The 22,434-nt window shown below is 45.4% G+C and overlaps 1 protein-coding gene across 2 annotated transcripts in view; it reads right to left on the minus strand.

Moving 5' to 3' along the window:
* Positions 1-19,832, minus strand: part of LOC111860388 (disintegrin and metalloproteinase domain-containing protein 10) — a 29,798-nt gene extending 9,966 nt beyond the window's left edge. Inside the window, exons 1-8 of one of the 2 annotated variants that reach the window (XM_072699456.1) lie at positions 19,720-19,832; positions 17,895-18,042; positions 17,685-17,803; positions 17,328-17,483; positions 8,371-8,465; positions 7,676-7,798; positions 2,028-2,120; positions 1,623-1,791 (exon numbers count right to left, since the gene is read on the minus strand). In XM_072699456.1, the coding sequence (XP_072555557.1) occupies positions 1,623-1,791; positions 2,028-2,120; positions 7,676-7,798; positions 8,371-8,465; positions 17,328-17,483; positions 17,685-17,803; positions 17,895-18,042; positions 19,720-19,780 (964 nt within the window). In that variant the 5' untranslated portion in view covers positions 19,781-19,832. Of the gene's footprint in view, positions 1-1,622; positions 1,792-2,027; positions 2,121-7,675; positions 7,805-8,370; positions 8,466-17,327; positions 17,484-17,684; positions 17,804-17,894; positions 18,043-19,719 lie in introns of both variants that reach the window. The other variant, XM_072699455.1, reaches the window with a different exon arrangement.
* Positions 19,833-22,434: the final 2,602 nt, after the last annotated feature.

Raw genomic sequence — 22,434 nt, forward strand, 5'->3', positions numbered from 1 at the left:
GACTATCAGAGCATTAGTTATGCCCTAGATTATAGCATCTGTCAGAATTAGATAATAGTGTGCTTTTGCATTTCTGTGTGCACAGGAATCACAATACCATAACATAATCCTTCACCATGGTAACTTGCACTGTGCTAGTGAGTTTTGGAATGTAGGGCGGTACTCCCAGTGCATTGCCCCACCCCCGTCACATCAGCAGACTCACACCCCTCAGATTATCCAATCATTTGCAGTTCAGCATCCAATGAGATGGCAGCATGCAAGTGGCTCAGAGTTGTGCTAGAACAGCCCCCCCCCTCCCCCCCAGAGGAAATATCACAGAGGAGACTTTGTGACCAGCCCTGGGAAGTTTGATTGGCATTAACCTGGGAAGTTTGATTGGCATTAACCTGGGAAGTTTGATTGGCATTAACCTACGAAGGGATCACACATTGTCAATTCTTCCTCCTGCAACACAATGCCAGCATTTTGTACATAGTGAGGAAATCCTGAAAGACCTTGGAATGAAACGTTCAGGTAGTGTGTAGATCAATTGCACAGAAATACAAAAACTAGCAGGACCCATTTTTCATGGGAACCAGTTGTGGTTCTTCATATTTTGCATCAAACACTTAAAATGTTCAGGCATCCCTTATGGCCGATGATTCCTTGCTCATACAACCAACTTCAAACCCTGCCCACGGAGTCACTGGTTTCTATAAAACACGTGCTTCTAAATGAACCTCGTACCACAGCAAACATCCCATAGGGCAGGACGACTTTGACGGCCGAGTCCAAGGGGAACTTTCACTATATTCATGGAATACAGTTTGCATTCTGGCAAATAGCAAACTGTGTTATAATTACTATGCAGCATCATTAAAGATGTATAAAGAAATTAAGTCCATCAGTTTAAGTAGTTATTAGGTTCAATTTTAAAATATAGCTAATATAAAATGATAATATTAAAATGCTCTCAAATATAGCTAAAGTAATCAAACAAACCCTGTCTGAGTTACTGTTAACTGTTGTGCATTTTATCGATCTTTAAAATAAATCTCCAGATGCTGTTTTCCCACCCTCTCCACAACTGATTATATTAAACCCCCCCAGGAATGTAGTTCAAAGCAGATGGAAATCCTGAGTGATTCTATTCATGTACAGTCTAGACTCTGTAACAATGTCACACCTCATATTTAAGAATAGAGAAGACAAAACAAGCCTCTCTATAAGACAATGTGTGACATCTGATGTGTAAGAGCCCATGGAAGCTTTACTTACACAAAGATGTTCTGAGGGAAAAATGATTGGTTCAGAGAGATAAACAATCAGACTGTAGAGAAGGCTGGCCCAAGTATTGAGAGGAGGTGGGTGCAACCAATCAGATATCTTGTTTGGACCCACCTCCTCTTCAATCTGATTGGTTATCTCTCTTAACCAATTATTTTTCCTTCTGCCCTCAGAACATTTTTGTGTAAGTAAAACTCCCATGGGCTCTTACACATCAGATGTCACACATTGTCTTATAGAGAGGCTTGTTTGGTCTTCTCTATTCTTAAATATGAGATGTGACATTGTTACATTGTTACATAACTCAAACTGCAGTCGGACAGCATGCTGCCGTGACGATGGGCGAGCCTCACCCGGCCTCCCCTCCCAGGCCAGTCCCAGCACCCCGCTATAGTCACGGTCAGTCAGCAGGTAGGACAGGCAGTAGTTCCCCCAGGTCATTTCTGAGAAAAGGCTCAGGAGCCTCTCTGGGCCAATAAAGCGCTGGGAGATCGCGCTGGAGGCATCTTCCTCAGTGAGGACCTGAAGGAAAGATCACTCTGTGAAGCAGAACTACACCTAAACATGCATGGTAAACACCTGTGTGGACAGGAAAAAAATGTGTTCTTACAGAAAAATCATTGTGAGAGTTCACAGGATAGACAAAAAAATCAATAAACTGTGGCCAGTTAAACTGTACTTGTACTCAAATAACATATAAACATTATTACTTGTCATAGTCATGGCTGGATGTCAGTGAAAGACTGTCCGTTCCTTACGCTAAGGGATTTCACTTTGAAGTTTATCAGTCGGATGCCGTCAAAGTCTGCCTTGTTGTAGATATCGTTCACCGCACTCATGTAGGAAGCGATCTGGGAGACCAAAGCAGAGCATCAGCGGGAAGTCAAAGAGTGAATAGCTGACAGCATCACGTAGGCGAGAGTTTGCACAATGAAGCCCGGGGGAAAGGTTCAGGCTAACAGACATGCGGTGGGCAAAAGGCAGCAGGCTCAAGTGAAGGTTCACGGATCAAGTTCAAGTTCAAGTTACTTCATTGGTACCCGGAGGTAAATTTTGTTTGCAGTACAGAGTCCACACATCACTCATTATACCACAATACGAGGTCTATCCCTAACAATAAACAGTAAAAACACTACTATCAGTAACAAATAATATATAGATAGATAGATAGATAGATAGATACAGTAGATAGATAGATAGATAGATAATAAAATAATAACATATGATAAAAGAACTCTAGGCTAAGCAGAACCAGGCCACTTATAAATATATTTGCTAAACTTGCACTGCAGTTTATTTTGAATTTGTTGTATAATACTGAAGAAAAGTATTTCAAAACTTGACTAGCAGGTATAAATTGGAATCCCATCCACAGTGTCCCCTGGGAGCCAGTACTGGGATAGGTTCCCGGCTCACTGGGAGCCAGTACCGGGATAGGTTTTTCAGATAACCTTTAGGTCAGCTGTTCAAACCCAAGTGTGAGTACTCTTTAGCCAATCAGTCCTCTAATTATTAATCTAACTATGGAGTTGAAAAAATCTGCATACACAGCGGCCCTTTCTGGATAAGATTACCCACCCCTGCAGTAAAGTATCCATTTTAACTGACTCACACTGGTTCTTTTCTGGGACTTCACTGTTGCTTCTGTTCTCTCCCTAAGATGAATTGGCAACAGATATTAATGCAATTTTAATTCCAATCACAGTTATTGTACATGAAAACCTAAGACATGCAGCAGGTGAGTCGAATAGGTCTGAGTTTTCTGCAGCTCCAGGGTGACTCTCTATAGAGGTGTCCTGCTCTGAGACACCATCCACACTTTCACAACCAGCTCTTCTGCAACTGGAGTCATTCCTTCTAAATCGCAGTCGGGTGTTCAGTCCCGTAGCCGCTGGCCCAGTGTTAGTTGGCTAAGGTTCAGCCAAAATCCTACACTAAAGAGACAGCGGCCCGTGTGCAACATCCAGGCCCTGAGGTTGACCAGCTCTGCAATCAGGGGGAAAGATCAGCTGGTGACACAATGCCTGACTGGGAGAGAGTCTGGGCTGAGAGGGACCCCCCCAGCCAGAGTCGTCAGGGGGGAGTGCGGACTCTCACGGCTGCCAAGCCGCTACAGGCCAGTGCCAGCTGGGCAGAGTCAGAGCTTCTGGGGCACTGAGCTAGAAGCAGAGGAACTTGCTGACAAGAAGGGCACAGTGAAGACCGGCAAGCAGGCCTGTCACCTGTCATCTGGATGCAGACCCAACCGCAAGTTAATCCAGACCCAGCCAATGATGCACCTACTATATCAATACGGTTAATATGAAACGGCTTAATGTGGGGTCCATCTATCCACTCTCTGTAACCGCTTATCCTATTGAGGGCTGGGGGGGGGGATTGGGTCTGGCAAAAGGCAGGGAATAACCCAGGATGGGGCACCAGACATTCACACTTATAGGCAATTTGGCAACTCCAGTTAACCTCAGCATGTTGTTGGACTGGGGGAACCAGAGTACCTGGAGGAAACCTGCGGAGAACATGCGGAAGCACAGGCTGACTGACACGAGCCCAGAGTGAGGGGACCACAGCAGTCAGAGAGCCCAGAGTGAGGGGACCACAGCAGTCAGCGAGCCCAGAGTGAGGGGACCACAGCAGTCAGAGAGCTCAGAGTGAGGGGACCACAGCAGTCAGAGAGCCCAGAGTGAGCGGACCACAGCAGTCAGAGAGCCCAGAGTGAGGGGACCACAGCAGTCAGAGAGCCCAGAGTGAGGGGACCACAGCAGTCAGAGAGCCCAGAGTGAGGGGACCACAGCAGTCAGAGAGCCCAGAGTGAGAGGACCACAGCAGTCAGAGAGCCCAGAGTGAGGGGACCACAGCAGTCAGAGAGCCCAGAGTGAGGGGACCACAGGAGTCAGAGAGCCCAGAGTGAGGGGACCACAGCAGTCAGAGAGCCCAGAGTGAGGGGACCACAGCAGTCAGAGAGCTCAGAGTGAGGGGACCACAGCAGTCAGAGAGCCCAGAGTGAGGGGACCACAGCAGTCAGAGAGCCCAGAGTGAGGGGACCACAGCAGTCAGAGAGCCCAGAGTGAGAGGACCACAGCAGTCAGAGAGCCCAGAGTGAGGGGACCACAGCAGTCAGAGAGCCCAGAGTGAGGGGACCACAGGAGTCAGAGAGCCCAGAGTGAGGGGACCACAGCAGTCAGAGAGCCCAGAGTGAGGGGACCACAGCAGTCAGAGAGCCCAGAGTGAGGGGACCACAGCAGTCAGAGAGCCCAGAGTGAGGGGACCACAGCAGTCAGCTCCACAGCACCTACGCGAGAGACGGGCGTATTTTAACAGCCACGACGGTCAGGCAGCATTGCAGCAGCTGTAACAACACTGCCGCAGGAAAGACGTCCTGACCCCCTCCATCCATCTTACACGACCACTAAGATTTTTTAGGCTTTATTTCATCTGCGCGTTGTGGAGCTCAGCTTTGAGGAGCACATGTTAAGGGCTGGTGTAATTCGCCCAGATCCTTCCAAGCTTATGCTTCACCCACTTAGCTCTTTTAGATCTAAATTCCCTGGATCAGCAACTGCTTTTGTTGTCATATTTCAGGTTTAACACACTGGAACAGCATGGAGTTTCCAATAAAAGCTTCATAAAGATGGAATTATAGAAGCATTTCCATGACAAAGGGACAATTTGACAGTGAACATAACGGAAAAACAGGCTGCTTTAGCTTGTCATTTGTCGACATGAACATTCCAGGACTCTTTATGGTGTGAGATTGTGGATGAACATTACTCACACATGGCTATTAGAAAGCATCAAAAAGCGTGCAAACTCAATTAATGAATTATTTGATTTAATATGACTTTATATTCATTTTCAAAAAATATTGAATGCAAAGTTCATTGCATTCATTGCTATATTATTGATAATGTAAACTGTCAACTCAATTCATCTCTGAATGATTCAGCACACATTTGGTCCAACCATCCTTCTAGCATATTTGCATATGCATTTGCCTGGTGAGGACGAACCTATGATGAGCTTCGCACAAAGCTAGACACACGCTGGACACATGCTGGACACACAATGGACACACGCTGGACACACATTGGACACACGCAGGACACACGCTGGACACACGCAGGACACACGCTGGACACACGCAGGACACACGCTGGACACACGCTGGGTATGCTAATCCCTCACAGCTACACCCTGAACTGGGACCTGCTAGATACTGACATTCAGCAGTCCTGTATTTCTTGGCACTCATGCCTGTCTCAGTTTCTTCATCCATCCTTCTCCTACTAGCCACTTATCCTGCGTCAGGTCACAGGGGACTGGAGCAGCGCAGGGCAACAAGCTGGGCTACGCCCGGGACAGCAAGCCGACCTTTCGCAAGGCACACAGACACACAGACACACACTCAGACACAGACACACACGCACACACAGACACACACTCAGACACAGACACACACGCACACACAGACACACAGACACACACGCAGACACACACGCACACGCACACACACACAGACACACACGCGCACACACAGACACACACACACACCCACACACATAAAAACACACACACCGACACACACACACCCACACGCACACACACACACACACAGACACACGCACACACACACACACACACCGACACACACGCACAGACACACACGCACATACAGACACACACACACACACACCCACACGCACAGACACACACACACACACACCGACACACACACACGCACAGACACACACACACACACCGACACACACACACGCACACACACACACACGCACACACACACACACGCACACTCAGACACAGACACACGCTTGTATTCATATCTTGGTGGGGACCATCTATTGATTTCTATGGGCATAACCCTAATCCCAACAACTTTAACCCTAACCCAGCCCTAGCCCTAACCATAAGTCCTGCTACATTGTGCCTGCCCGGGTATGAAACTGAATCAAGAATTCACATGTCATAGCTTATCTTCAAAAAGAAACAATGATTATCAATGGGGTTACAGCACTAATACTGATAATGCCATGATAAACTTTGAACCTGAGCATAACTGAAAAAAATATATCCTTCAATTTTCCAACGGGTTCTGGGGGGGGGGCATGCTGGAGAGCAGAGGACACACTGCAGGGGAACATGTCCGTACGGGACATAGAAAATGTGGAACACTCTGCACGGGACAGAGAAAATGTGTACACTTTAAAAAATTATCTGCTGCGCAATTTTATAGCACTACGCCTGACGTTTAGAGACTTCTGCTGGTAGGAAGTTGTTAAGCAGTGAAACATCAATGGTGCCGCACGTGTGCGTTCCTGCTCTGGTTCCTGGTGGGCCAGGAACAAATGCAGGAAATCAGTGAGGATCCCACCATCTGAGGGCAGCTCTGCGGATGGTAACAACAGAAGAGATATAATAGCTATATCACAATTAAGAAATGATTTATGTTTTTGCAAGCAGACATACAGAGAGAGCTCTAAGTACAGGTGATATGACAGTATGGAGGAAAGGCGATCAATGGTCAAAGATTATGACACTTAACCTTTACCACTTCTGTTTGTTAATAATATTTTAAATGTAGAAAAATATCCAGAAACCAAAAGAGCCGAAAACGGCTAGTGGCAGAAAGACAACAGGAACAGCTGTGTAGGGGGAGGGGGAGGGGGAGGGGGAGGGGGGGCGAGGGGGAGGGGGGCTGATCCTGTCTCAGGAAGGCGAGTCAGGTTACCGTCCCTGTTTACAGTCATTCAGAAAAGTGCTCATCTGCGTAGTGCTGTGGTCCCTTCATTGTTTTTACTGTTAACCCCAAGGGTTTTGTTGTTCCATACCCCAATACAATCCCCCCCCCACAACTCATCTACTGAGAATGTCTATTGTCACAACCCCCCCCCCCCCCCCCCCCCATCCCTGCACAACACAGAGGGTTCCCACAATAACACTCCAGGAAGCAAGGATGGAAACAACTTATGGTCACTACACGGAAAAAATAGTAAGTGTTTTGTATCTTTGATATAGAAATATTATATAATTATGGTCAATGCACGGGGCAATCTATGAGAAACTGCATGTACAGTAACGGGAAAAAGATCCATAGATTAAATGATACCCCCCCCCCCCACCCAAAAGAAAAAGAAAAAAAATGTATATACACACACACACATATTTTGAACAGCAAAGGAAAGTGTAAGGTCGGGACCTGATAAGGATTTTCTGTAACTCTCGCAGTGCGTGAACTCAGCTGCACCACTGGAGATAAGGATTTTCTGTAACTCTCGCAGTGCGTGAACTCAGCTGCACCACTGGAGCCAATCATCAGTGAAACATGAAGTGAAGGGGGGACATTCAGGAAAGCGACGGGGTTTTTTGCAGCCTAGATAAAGAAAAACGTCACCTGGGCAACCACAGCTTGGACACTCCCAAACTTCTTAAAGAAGAGGTGGTCAGCGTGGAGGTGGAGGTGACAGCTGGTTTTGGAGTGGTCCACCGTCCTTCTTGACCTCGACAGAGGCTCCCCCTGGATCTCGAACAATATTAGCATCCCTGAGCATTATCCAGAATGTCCCAGGAAGGGCTTTGGTCATCATGCAGAGAGGTGGCAGAACAAAGACGCGGCCTGGCAGGTTGTGCTAAACTAATCAGCAGAACTTATCGCCAGTTGTACATTATGTATGACCATTCAGTGACTAAAATAACTGCCTTAGCACGTCTATGAAATATGCAGCCCTTTGTTTACAGATCCGGATTCTTATGTTATCAAAGTAATTATTGACAATAGCACTGCAGCTTAATTTCTATATTTATTTATATAGTTATCCAGGATCTAGATGTGAAGGCAGATAAGGGTTAGACACGCAACTAAATAGCATCTGTGAAATACATTGAAATTTCGGGGGTACAGGAATCTCTTTTGCTTTCAGGAACTGCTCAACATATCCCACCCATTGTTCTGAACCAGCCAGTCTCTCTGTAACTAATCAGCATTGCTGGATTGCAGATTGCAGAAATGCATGGTGTGTATTAATGCTTCAGGCACTTGGGGGTTACTTTAAGGGGCATGGAGGAGGCAGGGAAGAGGTGACGTCTGACCTGAGCATCACCGCTCTGTCGCAGGTTTTGGGTCAATCGCCGCAACTGCTCAGCACCACAGAATCCATCACGGCTTCTTCTCAGGGGAGAAAGATCTGTCCAGCCAAACCAAACAGTGACACATGAAAGACTGAGAGCCGACAGTCAGCATCATGCCATACAAATAGGTAAACCCGTCAAAATACACCACACTAGTCAAAGGGCTCTATTTCAATCTGGGCCAAAACATTGGCCCCATATATGGAAAAGCAAATTGTTATTCCTCATGGCTACAAAATATATTCAATTCAATTCAGTGTAGTTTTATATAGCGCCTTTCACAACAGAGTCACCCCGAGGTGCTTTTCATGGATGTGTTGTGATACATTACAACTTAAGTAAGACGGAATAATACAAAAGCAGGGAAAAGGGAGGATAAATAAAGACAGAAAGAAAGAAAGAAAGAAAGAAAGAAAGAAAAAGCCAGATAACAAAGCTGGAGAGGAACCAAAAACTCCCAATTAGGGAGAAAAAAAAAAGCCTCTGGGGGTCAAAGGTCAGCTGGCTAGCCAGGAATCAGGAAGTGGGCAGACCTGCTAAAGAGACGATGCTTCTTCATGTTATAATTAGTGTGGGTTCTCTGCCTTTATAGCACTTAGACCCACTGCCACACAGCTACAGAACACATATCATATCATATAAATATACTTCTCTCCTGTCACAATTTCCTGATGAAATTTTACTGTGGATCATCCATATTTTCAAAATCTTCCAATTGCTTATTCAGAACAGGGTTACAGTGAACCTCGAACACACCCTAGGCAGTGCAGGGCAAAAGCCATACAAACAAGTACTGAAATAAAACCTTTTTTAGAAGTTCTCGAACAAGTGCATTTTTATTACTTGGCTACTACAGTGGTGAGTGATGTTTAATTGACTCAGTAAATAACCGTGGAGCATGTAGATTGAACTCAGGCCAACTGGTCTATTGTCAAGCATTTTGTTTTAACAAGATAAGAAGTAAGATTTCTACCTGCGATTGCCAAGTCATGTGGCTACTGAGAACAGCTGCAGTGAGTGCAATCAGGATGCCTGTCCGTCGTGTTGATGTGCAAGGTGAGTTCAATAGAAGAGCCCTACAGTATGGCAAATAGCACCGAAAACGCGGGAAACATTTTCCCACAGTGTGTGTGTCTGTGCCTGTGTATGTCTGTCTCTATCTGTGTCTGTGTCTGTGTATGTCTGTCTCTATCTGTGTCTGTGTCAGTGTATGTCTGTCTCTATCTGTGTCTGTGTCAGTGTATGTCTGTCTCTATCTGTGTCTGTGTCAGTGTATGTCTGTCTCTATCTGTGTCTGTGTCAGTGTGTGAGCCAAAATATCCCCACAATGTCATAAAAACCTGCTATTTTGACATTATGGGCGACACTTTTTCGGTGCCCAGAAGGGCAAACTCAATTTAATAAAAATCTGTGACTGCAATCAAAAAACTAAAAATGTGAAAAAAGGTTAAGGTTGAGGTTAAAGTCGCCATTGTTGGGATTAGGGTTTCTCCCACAGAACTGAATGGAGAAAGATATGAATAAAGACAACTTAGTATGTGTGTATGTCTCTGTCTGTGTGTGTGTGTCTGGATGTGTGTGTGTGTATGTGTGGGTGTGAATGAGTGGGTTTACCTATCCTTATGGGGACATAATGTCCCCATAACGTGATAAATATCTGTTTTTTTTTCCCTTATGGGGATCGGTTTCCTGGTCCCCATAAGGGAAAACTCTATTTTATAAAAATTGGTGACTGCTATGCAAAAACTAAAAATGTAAAAACTCTTGTATTTTGTTAGGTTACTTATGGTTATGGTTAGGGCAGGGTAGGGGTTAAGGTTGTCATAGTTAGCGTTAGCATTTTTCCCATTGAAAAGAATGAGCGGTCCCCATAAGGATATGTTTACCCTACATGTATGTGTGTGTGTGTCCTGCCTTATGCCCACTGCAGCCTGCTAACCTCACAGACACTTTCTCCTTCATAATAACAGGCATCTCGCCCCTAACGCACCTTCTCCTTTCTCAGCATGAGACAGACGTCAGACTCCCCAGGATCCTGAGCAGAAGAACCCGGATTCAATCTCAATAGTCTGCATATTTTCATTATATGTTGTCTGTGTGTATATATTGAAAATTAAGCAGATGCCCAACAATCCTTTAAGCATGATTTACACCAGGAACCCCTGAGCAAACAGCACAACATGCATGAAAAGAGCAGCTGGAACAAGAAACAGCAAAGCCTGTGACTTTCACAGCCCTGTAAACTGGGAATTATGAAGTCTACTGCTTTCTGTAGTTTATTGGAGATCATATTAGCCCCCGGATCCCCTTCACACAGCACACTGAGCATGTTCCTGCCGCACCAGCAGGAGATGGGTCAGAACCTTTGTATCCTTTTAAAGTGAATCATAGTTAAGCAATAGAAAACCACAAAGGCCATAAAAGAAGAATGTGCCAGTTTCCCACAATAAAACAGATGTGATTTCTACGTTTGGTGGCTGGATAGCAAAGTCTAACCGTAGGAGCCAGTAGGCCGAGGTTGTAGGAGAGACGACTTTTGAAAACCTACAGCTGTCAGTGCAGGCGCACCAGTAAAACCACTGAGTGGAAAAATGGACACTTGCTAAGGTAAACAAACAAGCGACATAATTAAACATTAGCGTGAAGCTGGTCTCCCCAAAGTCCTACCCCCCCACCACATGGGATGATGTCTGTCCATGTCCATTGTTTACATTCTAAAAATAAATGTGTGTGAAAACCAAAAGGACGGAGTGATTTCCTCTTTCCAACATCCCCCCCCAGCATCCACCACTCCCGCCCCCACGGCTCCCCTTACCTACCCCTGGCAATATTCACCAGGGGAAAACTTTACTTAGTTTGTCTTTTGGACTGTAGCCAATGATGTCTTCATATCCCTGAGAGTCCAAGAACGTGTTACGCTCATCTGATACATGAGAATTAGAGAACAACACACAGTCGTGACAGTCATGTTACCATCACAGAAATCACCAAATTATTAGCATAAAAATATGCTTTTGTGTGAGATTATGGGTCCATAAAGAGGCAACGCCATAAAGTATCTGAAAGGCTTAACATACTGTAGCAATTATTCATCTGCCATCAAGCTGTCATTCTTCCACAAATTTATAAGATCTTAAAACCCACCAAAAATTGTCTTTGTCTATGAGGAGCTGCAAAACCTGCATAATTGGACCAATATTTTTGCACTGGAGGCATCCGCCAGATGCATTGAGAGCCATCCAGGCTGACTGTACTGAGCGTTTAGCAGTTAGTCACATTACTGCAGAGTCCTTTGAAGTCGCCGGTCCCATGAGGTGCTAAATAAGTGGAATAGGACCTTTGTTTCATCCTGGAAAAAAAACACTTGGAACAACAATATTTCATCATTTTCCAGATGCTGAGAGAATGGCAAAATGTAGCCATTCAGAGTGTGGCACCGCTTACAGAGGAGAGCAGGGGGAACGTACGATTCGATCACACCACCATGCTGAACTGCTGCAAGCCAATCAGATTCCACCATGAGCTGTACACTGCAAAAGGAATGTGGGAGTAAATGCAGGGCGTAGACCTATGCAGGCAATTATTTCCAGAAGCCTCCTTATGCTGAATTTTTCAATGCTGGGCTCTCCTACTAGTGCATATGTCCCACAAGAGAGACTCAGGAGCAATTACTGCAATTTTTTTCCTCCAGGTTTTGCAGATGATCTATATATGCATTTTTAGACTTTACAGGCAAATTCAACGTAGACTCTTTAGTGAGAAGTTGGCTGTGGCACTGAAACAAAACCTCAGAAATTCTGCTTGAGGGAGCCTCCTCCAGCTCCTTATCTCAGGTCACAATTTGGAAACTGGACTTTTGTTATGACACCATAACACCACTACAGCCACATGAACTCACTGAAGCTCTTTGGAGGCTGTGACTGAGCTGTGACTGAGCTATGACTGAGCTGTGACTGAGCTGTGACCGAGCTGTGACCGAGCTGTGATCGAGCTGTGACTGAGATGTGATCGAGCTGTGACTGAGATGTGACTGAGCTGTGACTGAGCTATGACTGAGCTGTGACTGAGCTGTGACCGAGCTGTGACCGAGCTGTGATCGAGCTGTGACTGAGATGTGATCGAGCTGTGACTGAGCTGTGACTGAGCTATGACAGGAGCTGTGACTGAGCTGTGACCGAGCTGTGATCGAGCTGTGACTGAGATGTGATCGAGCTGTGACTGAGCTGTGACTGAGCTGTGACTGAGATATGATCGAGCTGTGACTGAGCTGTGACTGAGATGTGATCGAGCTGTGACTGAGATGTGATCGAGCTGTGACTGAGCTGTGACTGAGATGTGATCGAGCTGTGACTGAGCTATGACTGAGCTGTGACTGAGATGTGATCGAGCTGTGACTGAGCTATGACTGAGCTGTGACTGAGATGTGATCGAGCTATGACTGAGCTGTGACTGAGATGTGATCGAGCTATGACTGAGCTGTGACTGAGCTGTGACTGAGCTATGACTGAGCTGTGACTGAGCTGTGACCGAGCTGTGACCGAGCTGTGATCGAGCTGTGACTGAGATGTGATCGAGCTGTGACTGAGCTGTGACTGAGATGTGATCGAGCTGTGACTGAGCTGTGATCGAGCTGTGACTGAGCTGTGACTGAACTATGACTGAGCTGTGACTGAGATGTGATCGAGCTGTGACTGAAATGTGATCGAGCTGTGACTGAGCTGTGACTGAGCTGTGACTGAGATGTGATCGAGCTGTGACTGAGCTGTGACTGAGATGTGATCGAGCTGTGACTGAGATGTGATCGAGCTGTGACTGAGCTGTGACTGAGATGTGATCGAGCTGTGACTGAGATGTGATCGAGCTGTGACTGAGCTATGACTGAGCTGTGACTGAGATGTGATCGAGCTGTGACTGAGCTGTGACTGAGATGTGATCGAGCTGTGACTGAGCTATGACTGAGATGTGATCGAGCTGTGACTGAGCTGTGACTGAGCTATGACTGAGCTGTGACTGAGATGTGATCGAGCTGTGACTGAGATGTTATCGAGCTGTGACTGAGATGTGATCGAGCTGTGACTGAGCTGTGACTGAGCTGTGACTGAGATGTGATCGAGCTGTGACTGAGCTGTGACTGAGATGTGATCGAGCTGTGACTGAGCTATGACTGAGCTGTGACTGAGCTGTGACTGAGCTATGACTGAGCTGTGACTGAGATGTGATCGAGCTGTGACTGAGCTGTGACTGAGATGTGATCGAGCTGTGACTGAGCTGTGACTGAGCTATGACTGAGCTATGACTGAGCTGTGACTGAGCTGTGACTGAGCTATGACTGAGCTATGACTGAGCTGTGACTGAGATGTGATCGAGCTGTGACTGAGCTGTGACTGAGCTATGACTGAGATGTGATCGAGCTGTGACTGAGCTGTGACTGAGCTATGACTGAGCTGTGACTGAGATGTGATCGAGCTGTGACTGAGCTGTGACTGAGCTGTGACTGAGCTATCCCTGTGTCGCCCATGGCTGGGGGATAGCTGGGCTGTTACTGCAGGATACTTGCCTCGGCTGCTACAGCATTCACCTGCTGGACATCGCCCCCCACCCATGGTTTTTACATGGAAAACATTCAGACTTCTGCATTTACTACAGCTAGTTATTCAACCTTTCTATTTCTAAAGTTATCTATTATACATTTCTATTTCTATACTTAGATATTAGGCTTTGTCTACAATTATCTGCATTGCATACTAAAAAATGATCCAAAAATTTTAAACCGTAAAAAAATTACAATTTTATTGGCAACAATGCTTTCTTAAATATTTCATAGTAATCAATGTGAATTTAAAATGTTTTAGAAGCTATAATGTAGAGTATTGTGTGAACTGTGTGTACTGCTATTGTACTCGCTCTTGTAAATGTGTTGCAGCTACTTTGCTGTACTACTATTGATTAGTAAGTTACTGTCTGGCGATTATTCCTGTACTTCGCTGTTGGGTTTATGTCTGTAGTGGGGAATCAGTGCATAGTGTCACTGTCTTTAGTTTATTTTTCTCCACCAATCAATTCCCGTATGTTCTACCTACTGGCAATAAAGTATCATGTGTTCCGATATTTAATATTTGTTTCCCCTGGGCCTTGAACTTCTCCACTGAAGACAAACAGAGCCCCAGATGCTCGACAGCTACCCTTTAGCAGCTAGTGTGACTTCAAAAGAGCCATCAGAGGCTCAGAGGCTTCCGCAGAGGACGCACTGCGAGGGGGCCTCACTCCGCCATTGTTTCACTGTGCTCCTCAAAAGGAGAGCCCCCCCCTCCCATTCTCACTGGCTGCCTGGGGTTTTCCCCATCCTGCCCCAGCATGCTCACAGAACACAAAGGAAGGCTGCCAGCAGGAAACCAGGCCCATTGCGCTTTGTGCCCTAGACTTTCAGGAGCAGAGCTAATCAAATGTTAGTATTTATGTTTCAGAAACGTACATTTACAAACACATCATGCAGTCTGTTCAACACAAGTTTTTCTTTCCCAAGATCCGAAAGGTGACATTTCAGCAGTTTCGAGCAGGAAAATTTCTACTGTCCGAAACAAATCTAACAGGGCAAGATGATTGTTTGGACTTGAAAACTTCAATTCGATTACGTCCCAAAACAGAGCAGAAATGGCAAGAGCTTCCTGTTATTGAAACCTGGACAAACAATTGGATCCCAAAATGTATATTAAACAGAATCGTTTTTAACCTCAATCGGGGATGTAGGTACCAGGGGAACAGGGGGGGCGTGTCCCCTCAATATTTAATTTGGCCTCATTAGTCCCTACAAAAAAAGATCTTTACATTTAAATTATTAAATTCTGTCCCCCAATATCAAATTCTCTCCCACATTAACACACACATAAGGTACCATAAACAGAAGCATAGAATCATATTTATGACGGCAGCCAAGAATGAATTGAATTGCAATTTAACTTGTACGTTGCATTGGACAAAAGTCTCTGCTAAGTTTCTGATAAGCAAATAAATGCAACGCAATGTGGTAACGGCATTTTAACGCAATGCGGTAATGGCATTTTAACGCAATGCAGTAACAGCATTTTAATGCAATGCGGTAACGGCATTTTTCAGAAGGGACTTGAATTTGAAATGGAGATTTGCTCACAGCTAGTGTGAATGGACTGACTCTGTGTGTCTTTCCGTGTCACAGATGTGTGGTGTTTTTTGTGAGCAGATGTACGGTAAATTGAGGAGCCTGTCTAGACACTGACAGCTGCACGTTACATTTCACGACAGCTGTCACTTTCAGCAGCACTTTCATCGGGGCAATGACACAAAACTGCAATGTTAACATAAAAATGTTAGAATCAGGGAATGTGAACAGAGAACAACAGAAGGTCCATGATAGGAACTGCATGTTATACATAAAAATGCAACTGGCCGCCTTTTGGACATGAAGTATGATCCATTCTGTAGTTTGGACCCAGTGAGCTTGGCATGTTTGCACATTTCAGAAGCCTGATTAGAGTCACTCATTTCCACACTTACGCGGGGGGGGGAGAGTGTTTTGGCTCCATTGTTAATACCGTGCTTCCAGTGAAGGATTCCTGGAATGGGCCTTGTCGTGAATTCCCCGTAACGCCGGCCTGCCACGCGACTCTACAGAACGGGAAGGGGCCATGCGACTCTGCAGCACGGGAAGGGGCCACATGACTCTGCAGCACGGGAAGGGGCCACATGACTCTGCAGCACGGGAAGGGGCCACATGACTCTGCAGCACGGGAAGGGGCCACGCGACTCTGTGGCACGGGAAGGGGCCACAGGACTCTGCGCTACTAGTTTCATAACACACACAGTAGGGATCCCACAGGCTCACAGCTGAGCGCAGGTCTGATAGGCTGTTAAGGACTGGGACTGCATAAAGGCTGTTATGCACTGGGACTGCATTCAGGCTGTTATGGACTGGGACTGCATTCAGGCTGTTATGCACTGGGACTGCATGCGGGTGGTTATGGACTGGGACTGCATTCAGGCTGTTATGGACTGGGACTGCATTCAGGCTGTTATGCACTGGGACTGCATTCAAGCTGTTATGGACTGGGACTGCATTCAGGCTGTTATGCACTGGTACTGCATTCAGGCTGTTATACACTGGGACTGCATTCAAGCTGTTATGGACTGGGACTACATTCAGGCTGTTATGCACTGGGACTGCATTCAAGCTGTTATGGACTGGGACTGCATTCAGGCTGTTAGGCACTGGGACTGCATTCAGGCTGTTATGCACTGGGACTGCATTCAGGCTGTTATGCACTGGGACTGCATTCAAGCTGTTATGGACTGGGACTGCATTCAGGCTGTTAGGCACTGGGACTGCATTCAGGCTGTTATGCACTGGTACTGCATTCAGGCTGTTATGGACTGGGACTGCATTCAGGCTGTTATGCACTGGGACTGCATTCAGGCTGTTAGGCACTGGGACTGCATTCAGGCTGTTATGCACTGGGACTGCATTCAAGCTGTTATGGACTGGGACTGCATTCAGGCTGTTATGCACTGGGACTGCATTCAGGCTGTTAGGCACTGGGACTGCATTCAGGCTGTTATGCACTGGTACTGCATTCAGGCTGTTATGGACTGGGACTGCATTCAGGCTGTTATGCACTGGGACTGCATTCAGGCTGTTAGGCACTGGGACTGCATGCAGGCTGTTAGGCACTGGGACTGCATGCAGGCTGTTATGGACTGGGACTGCATGCAGGCTGTTAGGCACTGGGACTGCATGCAGCCTGTCCCTTCCCTCACTCCCTGGCTACATGAGATATGTTTCATGTTCACTGTAACCCTGTCCTGAATTAGCAGTTGGAGGATGTGCGACATGAACAATGGTCGTGCTGATTACCAAAAAATATTTTGCTGTGGTATCCAGCACTTACCGATGTCATCTTCCCGGTAAATGACAGAGTGGTATGCTGACGGGACAGCAGAGTATCTACGAAGTGGCTCCACATGGAAGGTTCCATTTTCCGTGTGGATGACACCCTCAAACTGGCCTTCAATTATGGAGCCATGGCAGGACGAGCCATCTTCATCTGTCCCAGACAGCACAGGTCCAAAAGTCAGTTAGAAAGCAACACAATGAGTCCCTTACTAACAGTTACATACTAAAGACATTGCTGTTTAGCGGTTACCCAGCATTGACTGGGATAGGCTCCAGCCCCCCCCCACATAACTCCGACCATAATAAGCAGCTATAAGATGGATGGTGTTTAATAAGAGCGAAATGGTAATACCTTCCAGTTCCCCAGAATAGATGTGGGAGAGGTCTGTTGCCCTTGAGCCATTCTTCAGGTGAATCTCGAAGTTTTCCGCAAACCCCGACGTGTCTCGTTTTAGCCGTAAGTGGAAGGCCCTGAAATTCAGGCGATATCTTGGAAACTTGTGGGACACAGAGGTGTTAGACAGAGCTTGGGGTCACTGCCCAGCGGGTCTCTGCAGCCCACCTGTGAAAGGCCCTGAAGTCCAGCTGCAGCGTGCGGCCCTCAGGCTGCGCCTCCCTCCTGAGGCGCTCCTGCTGCCTGCGGACGGGCTCCCTGCCATAGCCCAGCTCCTCATAGCGCCTTATGAAAGTGCCGATGGCGGCTGAAGCTCCTGCAGAGCGGACAAGTCCAGACCTCATTTGCGTCTCGTGTCATTTTGGCAGCGTGGCTGACAGGATGGCTGTGTTATATCTGGAATTCATTTAAATGCATCAAGCGCCACACAGAAGCAAAGGGAGGAGGTTACTCTCCAGGGACGGGCGGTGGGGCTTCCATTGGTGCAGGCAGAGCACCCTGAAAGTATGAAAGTTGCATTTATATGGCGACACCCAAAGCACTTCACAGAACCAATGGGGAGCCACTTCAGCCGCCACTGTGCAGCCCCCACCTGGATGATGCAACGGCAGCCGTTCTGCCTCAGTACCCCCACCACACTGTAGCTAAGGCGGTGAAGGGGCAGGAGAGAATCTAACAATTAGACGCAGGGAATGACTTGGAGGCCTGATCTGAAAGGGCCACCGTGGGACATTTTTGCCAGGATATCAGGGTTCCACCCCTATTCTTTCAGAAGGTGCCCAAGGATCTTTTATGAACTCAGAGAGTTAGAACCTTTCTTTTACATCTCATCCAAAGCATGGCACCATTAGTCGGTCTCCCATCCAGGCCCAAAGCAGCTTAGCTCAGGTGGATTACCTAGTATGAACTGAACATGGGTGAGATAATGTAACAGTGAGACGTCCTTTGAACTTAAAAAATTTGTCATTTAATATTTAACATCTTAAGGCCCATGGTGGGTTGGTGCCCCGTCAGAGGCTCCGGACCCCCTGCAAACCTCAATGTGATGGAAAATGGATGGATGGACATTTTAAGGCTTAACAGCTTACATTTACATTTCTGTTAAAAAAAAAAAAAAAACGAGGGGTTATTGAACAAAACAAAACACACCGGCCTCACTGCTCTGTACCTGTGTTTGTGTAGTTTGCACGTTCTCCTCATGCTCAGATTCAACTCAAAACCACACAGATCAGCATTTCTAAATGAGCCATAGTGTGTGAATGTGTAGCCTGTTCTGCACTGCGCAGGACTGCATTTCGCCAGTGACCCGGCCAGTGAGAATGTGGGCCAGTGAAAATTATGGTGAGGGACCCCAAAGTCCCTCAATCCCATCCAGCCTTGCTTCTTCGATGCTCCTGACCTCATTCCCTATGCTTCATGGGATGTGTTCCAGGCCCATTGTGATCCTGTACAGAATAAGCGGATGTCGGATGGATGAGAAGAAGAAAGCACGTGTTCGGGATGAAAAAACAATATTTTCCTGTGGGCTCCACTAACGCAGAAAGAGGGGCTATTGGGCAAAACAGAAACAATTGAATAGTGTCAGAAGAGAGGCCTTATTGCTGGTCGGGGCCAACAAAACAGAAAAGGAAAAGAGCTATAAAAAGACGTTTCAACCTGCAATAAAAACATAATGGTCTTATGTTCTTGCTTCTGCTCAGTGCAGCTTTCTTTCCGAGAACTTGGAGGACAACTGGAAAATAAACATCCACATCACATGGCTCAACAGCCCAGCTTTTAATGGGTACCATTAGATCATCGTGCGAAAGGCTGTGCAGCCTAATATTGAGCGCTTGTTCCCGCCGTGGTTTTCCCATGTGCAGGTCGAAACGTGTCCCCAGTGCTGGCCGTTTCGAGACTTAAAAGAATGCAAAAAATTATAGCTCTAACGTGAGTTACAGCCTTCAATAGCAGCAGCTGGTGTGAAAGACGGGGGAAAGAAAAGATGTTTTACCTGCATGCGGTCCATCTGAATACAGCAGCGATGCCACCAGTCCGTAACAGATGATGTTCATGGCGTTTAACGCCAGGCCACTGTGAACCTGATCTGGCAGATGTGTACCTGCACGCTCTTCGGACAGGAATGAGGTAGTGCACACCCTCCTCAGCCCCCATTGGAGGACGGGGGGCCACAGGCTCGTTCTGACTCATCACAGTTGTCAGAAATTACTTTCTGAAGCTTATCGAAACCATCCATCCATGCATCCATCCACTGGGGTCCTAGCCACTTATCTAGGACAGGGCAGGAGAATTCCCTGGATATGATAGCAGTTTAACTACATTATGCTTGTGGAAAGAATATATGAATAACTTTTTTCTATTCAATTAAATTAACATAAGCACAGTCACATGACCAAACTCACTCAAAAAAGAGAAAATGATACAAATAATAGAAGTGATGCATGCAGTCGGTCACTTTTTTGCATGTTATTAAACATAGATCTATCTATTGCAGATCATACACTACTCCACTCACAAATATTTAAAATGTTTCCTGATAAATACATGGAATTAGATTTCAACTAAGGCTTGACGGAATACAGAAACTATTTTAACAGTATATATGTGTTTGTTTTATAGTTCTGTAAGGTGTCACTTAATCAAAATGACTCAGCACTGAGAAATGTTTTGTTATATATTATTCCTGCTTGAAATATGAATTGTCCTCCATGTTCAGTCCACAGCTCGGTGTTTTGTGCAATCGTATCGCACCTTAAGGTCGTATTTCAATGAATCATGGTGCAAATCATCGCAGACTGCCAGTGGAAAGTGGAAACAGATTTCGGTGTATATTTATTTGCTTCAGACAAACCTACGGACAGTTGAATCAAAGCAAAGATACAGGTTGCCGTTGAGTTTTATTGCATGGACATATAGTGAGAAATTGCTTTGAATCAAACAAGTTGTACAATTTGCAGAGAGTTAGTTATGATTTCCAACAGCCAAGACTCAGAACCAGTTGAATTTGTCTTTAATAATATACATTTCTGTGCATCCGCTTAGCCTTGTTGCCGTACTGTAATGCGTGATTCATGCCGCTGCATTGACTGTGATGCAGTGGGAAGCTCATGGCTATATCTTCTTGTAAGCACATGACTCCAGATCCTTTTCCATGCTTCCATTGGTCACCTCCCCCAGAACCCCTGGCACAGTCTGATTGGCTGAGAATGAACGGCCTGATCTCAAGTAGTGATGTCACACGACCCACCTTCTTATAAGGAGCCATGCTTGAGGAAAGGTTACTATGGGGCAAATTTAAACTCGGTTTGAATCAGGATTCCAAGGGTATGATCCAAGGAGTTTAAAAAGTACACGGCATGAAAACATGTGTCCAGCAAATGATAAATTTACCTTTGAGCAAAAGAAACAGTACAAATGTCAGATACATATGTCTTTATACTTTGCATACTTTTCCATTTATTTATTCTATATATTTATATATTCTCTGAATATACCGTAAGATATTTTAGTTTCAGACAAATGGACATTAGCATTTCTGCCACACAACACTTGTTTACAATCAAGAAGATTTAATTGTTTTTTTCTTTCATTTCCTTGGGGACCAACTACTGTACACAACATATTCCTCCATGCTTAAATGTTTACTCTACATAAGTATGAAAATTGCCTTATGCCTGTACTGCACGACTATTTCAACTCGTCATAAAATCTGGTTGGAGATGGTAGAGTTCTAAGTGGGTCAAATAATAGAAAATTGATTTCCAGCACCCAAAGCTAGTGACTTTACATATCTGTCAGCTAGTCCCTCAGTTCATATGCAAGTGATCAATGCCATCTTGAAACATGATTGCACTTTTATATATAGCGGATGACTTTCTTTTTGGTTTGGTTAAGCATGTAAAGCATAATTCCCTTAGATGTTGCACAATGGCAATGCCAACATATAGATTTGTTTTATGTTTTTATGTTTATGTTTTGCTTTTACTGTACAGTGTCCTTGGGTACTTTGAAAGGCGCTTCAAATAAAATATTATTATTATTATAGATTGGAGTAAAGTTAGAAAAACTGATTTATGACACAAGAATTATGTATATGAACCAACTTTAATTTTGATCCAGCAACCATTATGAACATTATAGTGCTGTAATGCTTTATTTAGTCAGAAGAAACAATCCTTTAGTATTCAAAACCACTATTTAGATTGTCACCTTTTGAAACTACAGGCTTGGCTCTGTTGAGTCAAACATGAACACTAATCGCCACCTAGTGGCTAACATGATGTTAACTTTTCATAGCAGCAGGTGGATGCTGGAACACAACTTTATCAGCACTGACTGCAAACGAAAAAAAACATCAAAATCTTTATGGGGTAGCAAATATATGTCTTGTATCTATGAGGGTTATTTTGAAATGGTTTTTAATTGAAGCAAGTTAACAGAACACAAAGAGAAGTAAGCGATGTTTACGTTGATCAAATTCACCTAAAGCCTTGGCCAGATATTAGAGACTCATAACAGTGAGAGGAACAGGCTCTGTACTGGGGAGCATTTTGCTAATGATAAATGCTATCAATAATTTACACAATCAATCAGTGTTTACCTTGAGCGTGACCTAAGTTGGGAAGTAAAAGATTTGAAAGACAAATTCTGTCCTGTTTGAACTGCACCTTTGAATGAGCAACACTCACTGTGCTACTTTGTAATCCTA

This window comes from Paramormyrops kingsleyae, chromosome 15, assembly GCF_048594095.1.
Source record: "Paramormyrops kingsleyae isolate MSU_618 chromosome 15, PKINGS_0.4, whole genome shotgun sequence".
NCBI lineage: Eukaryota > Metazoa > Chordata > Actinopteri > Osteoglossiformes > Mormyridae > Paramormyrops > Paramormyrops kingsleyae.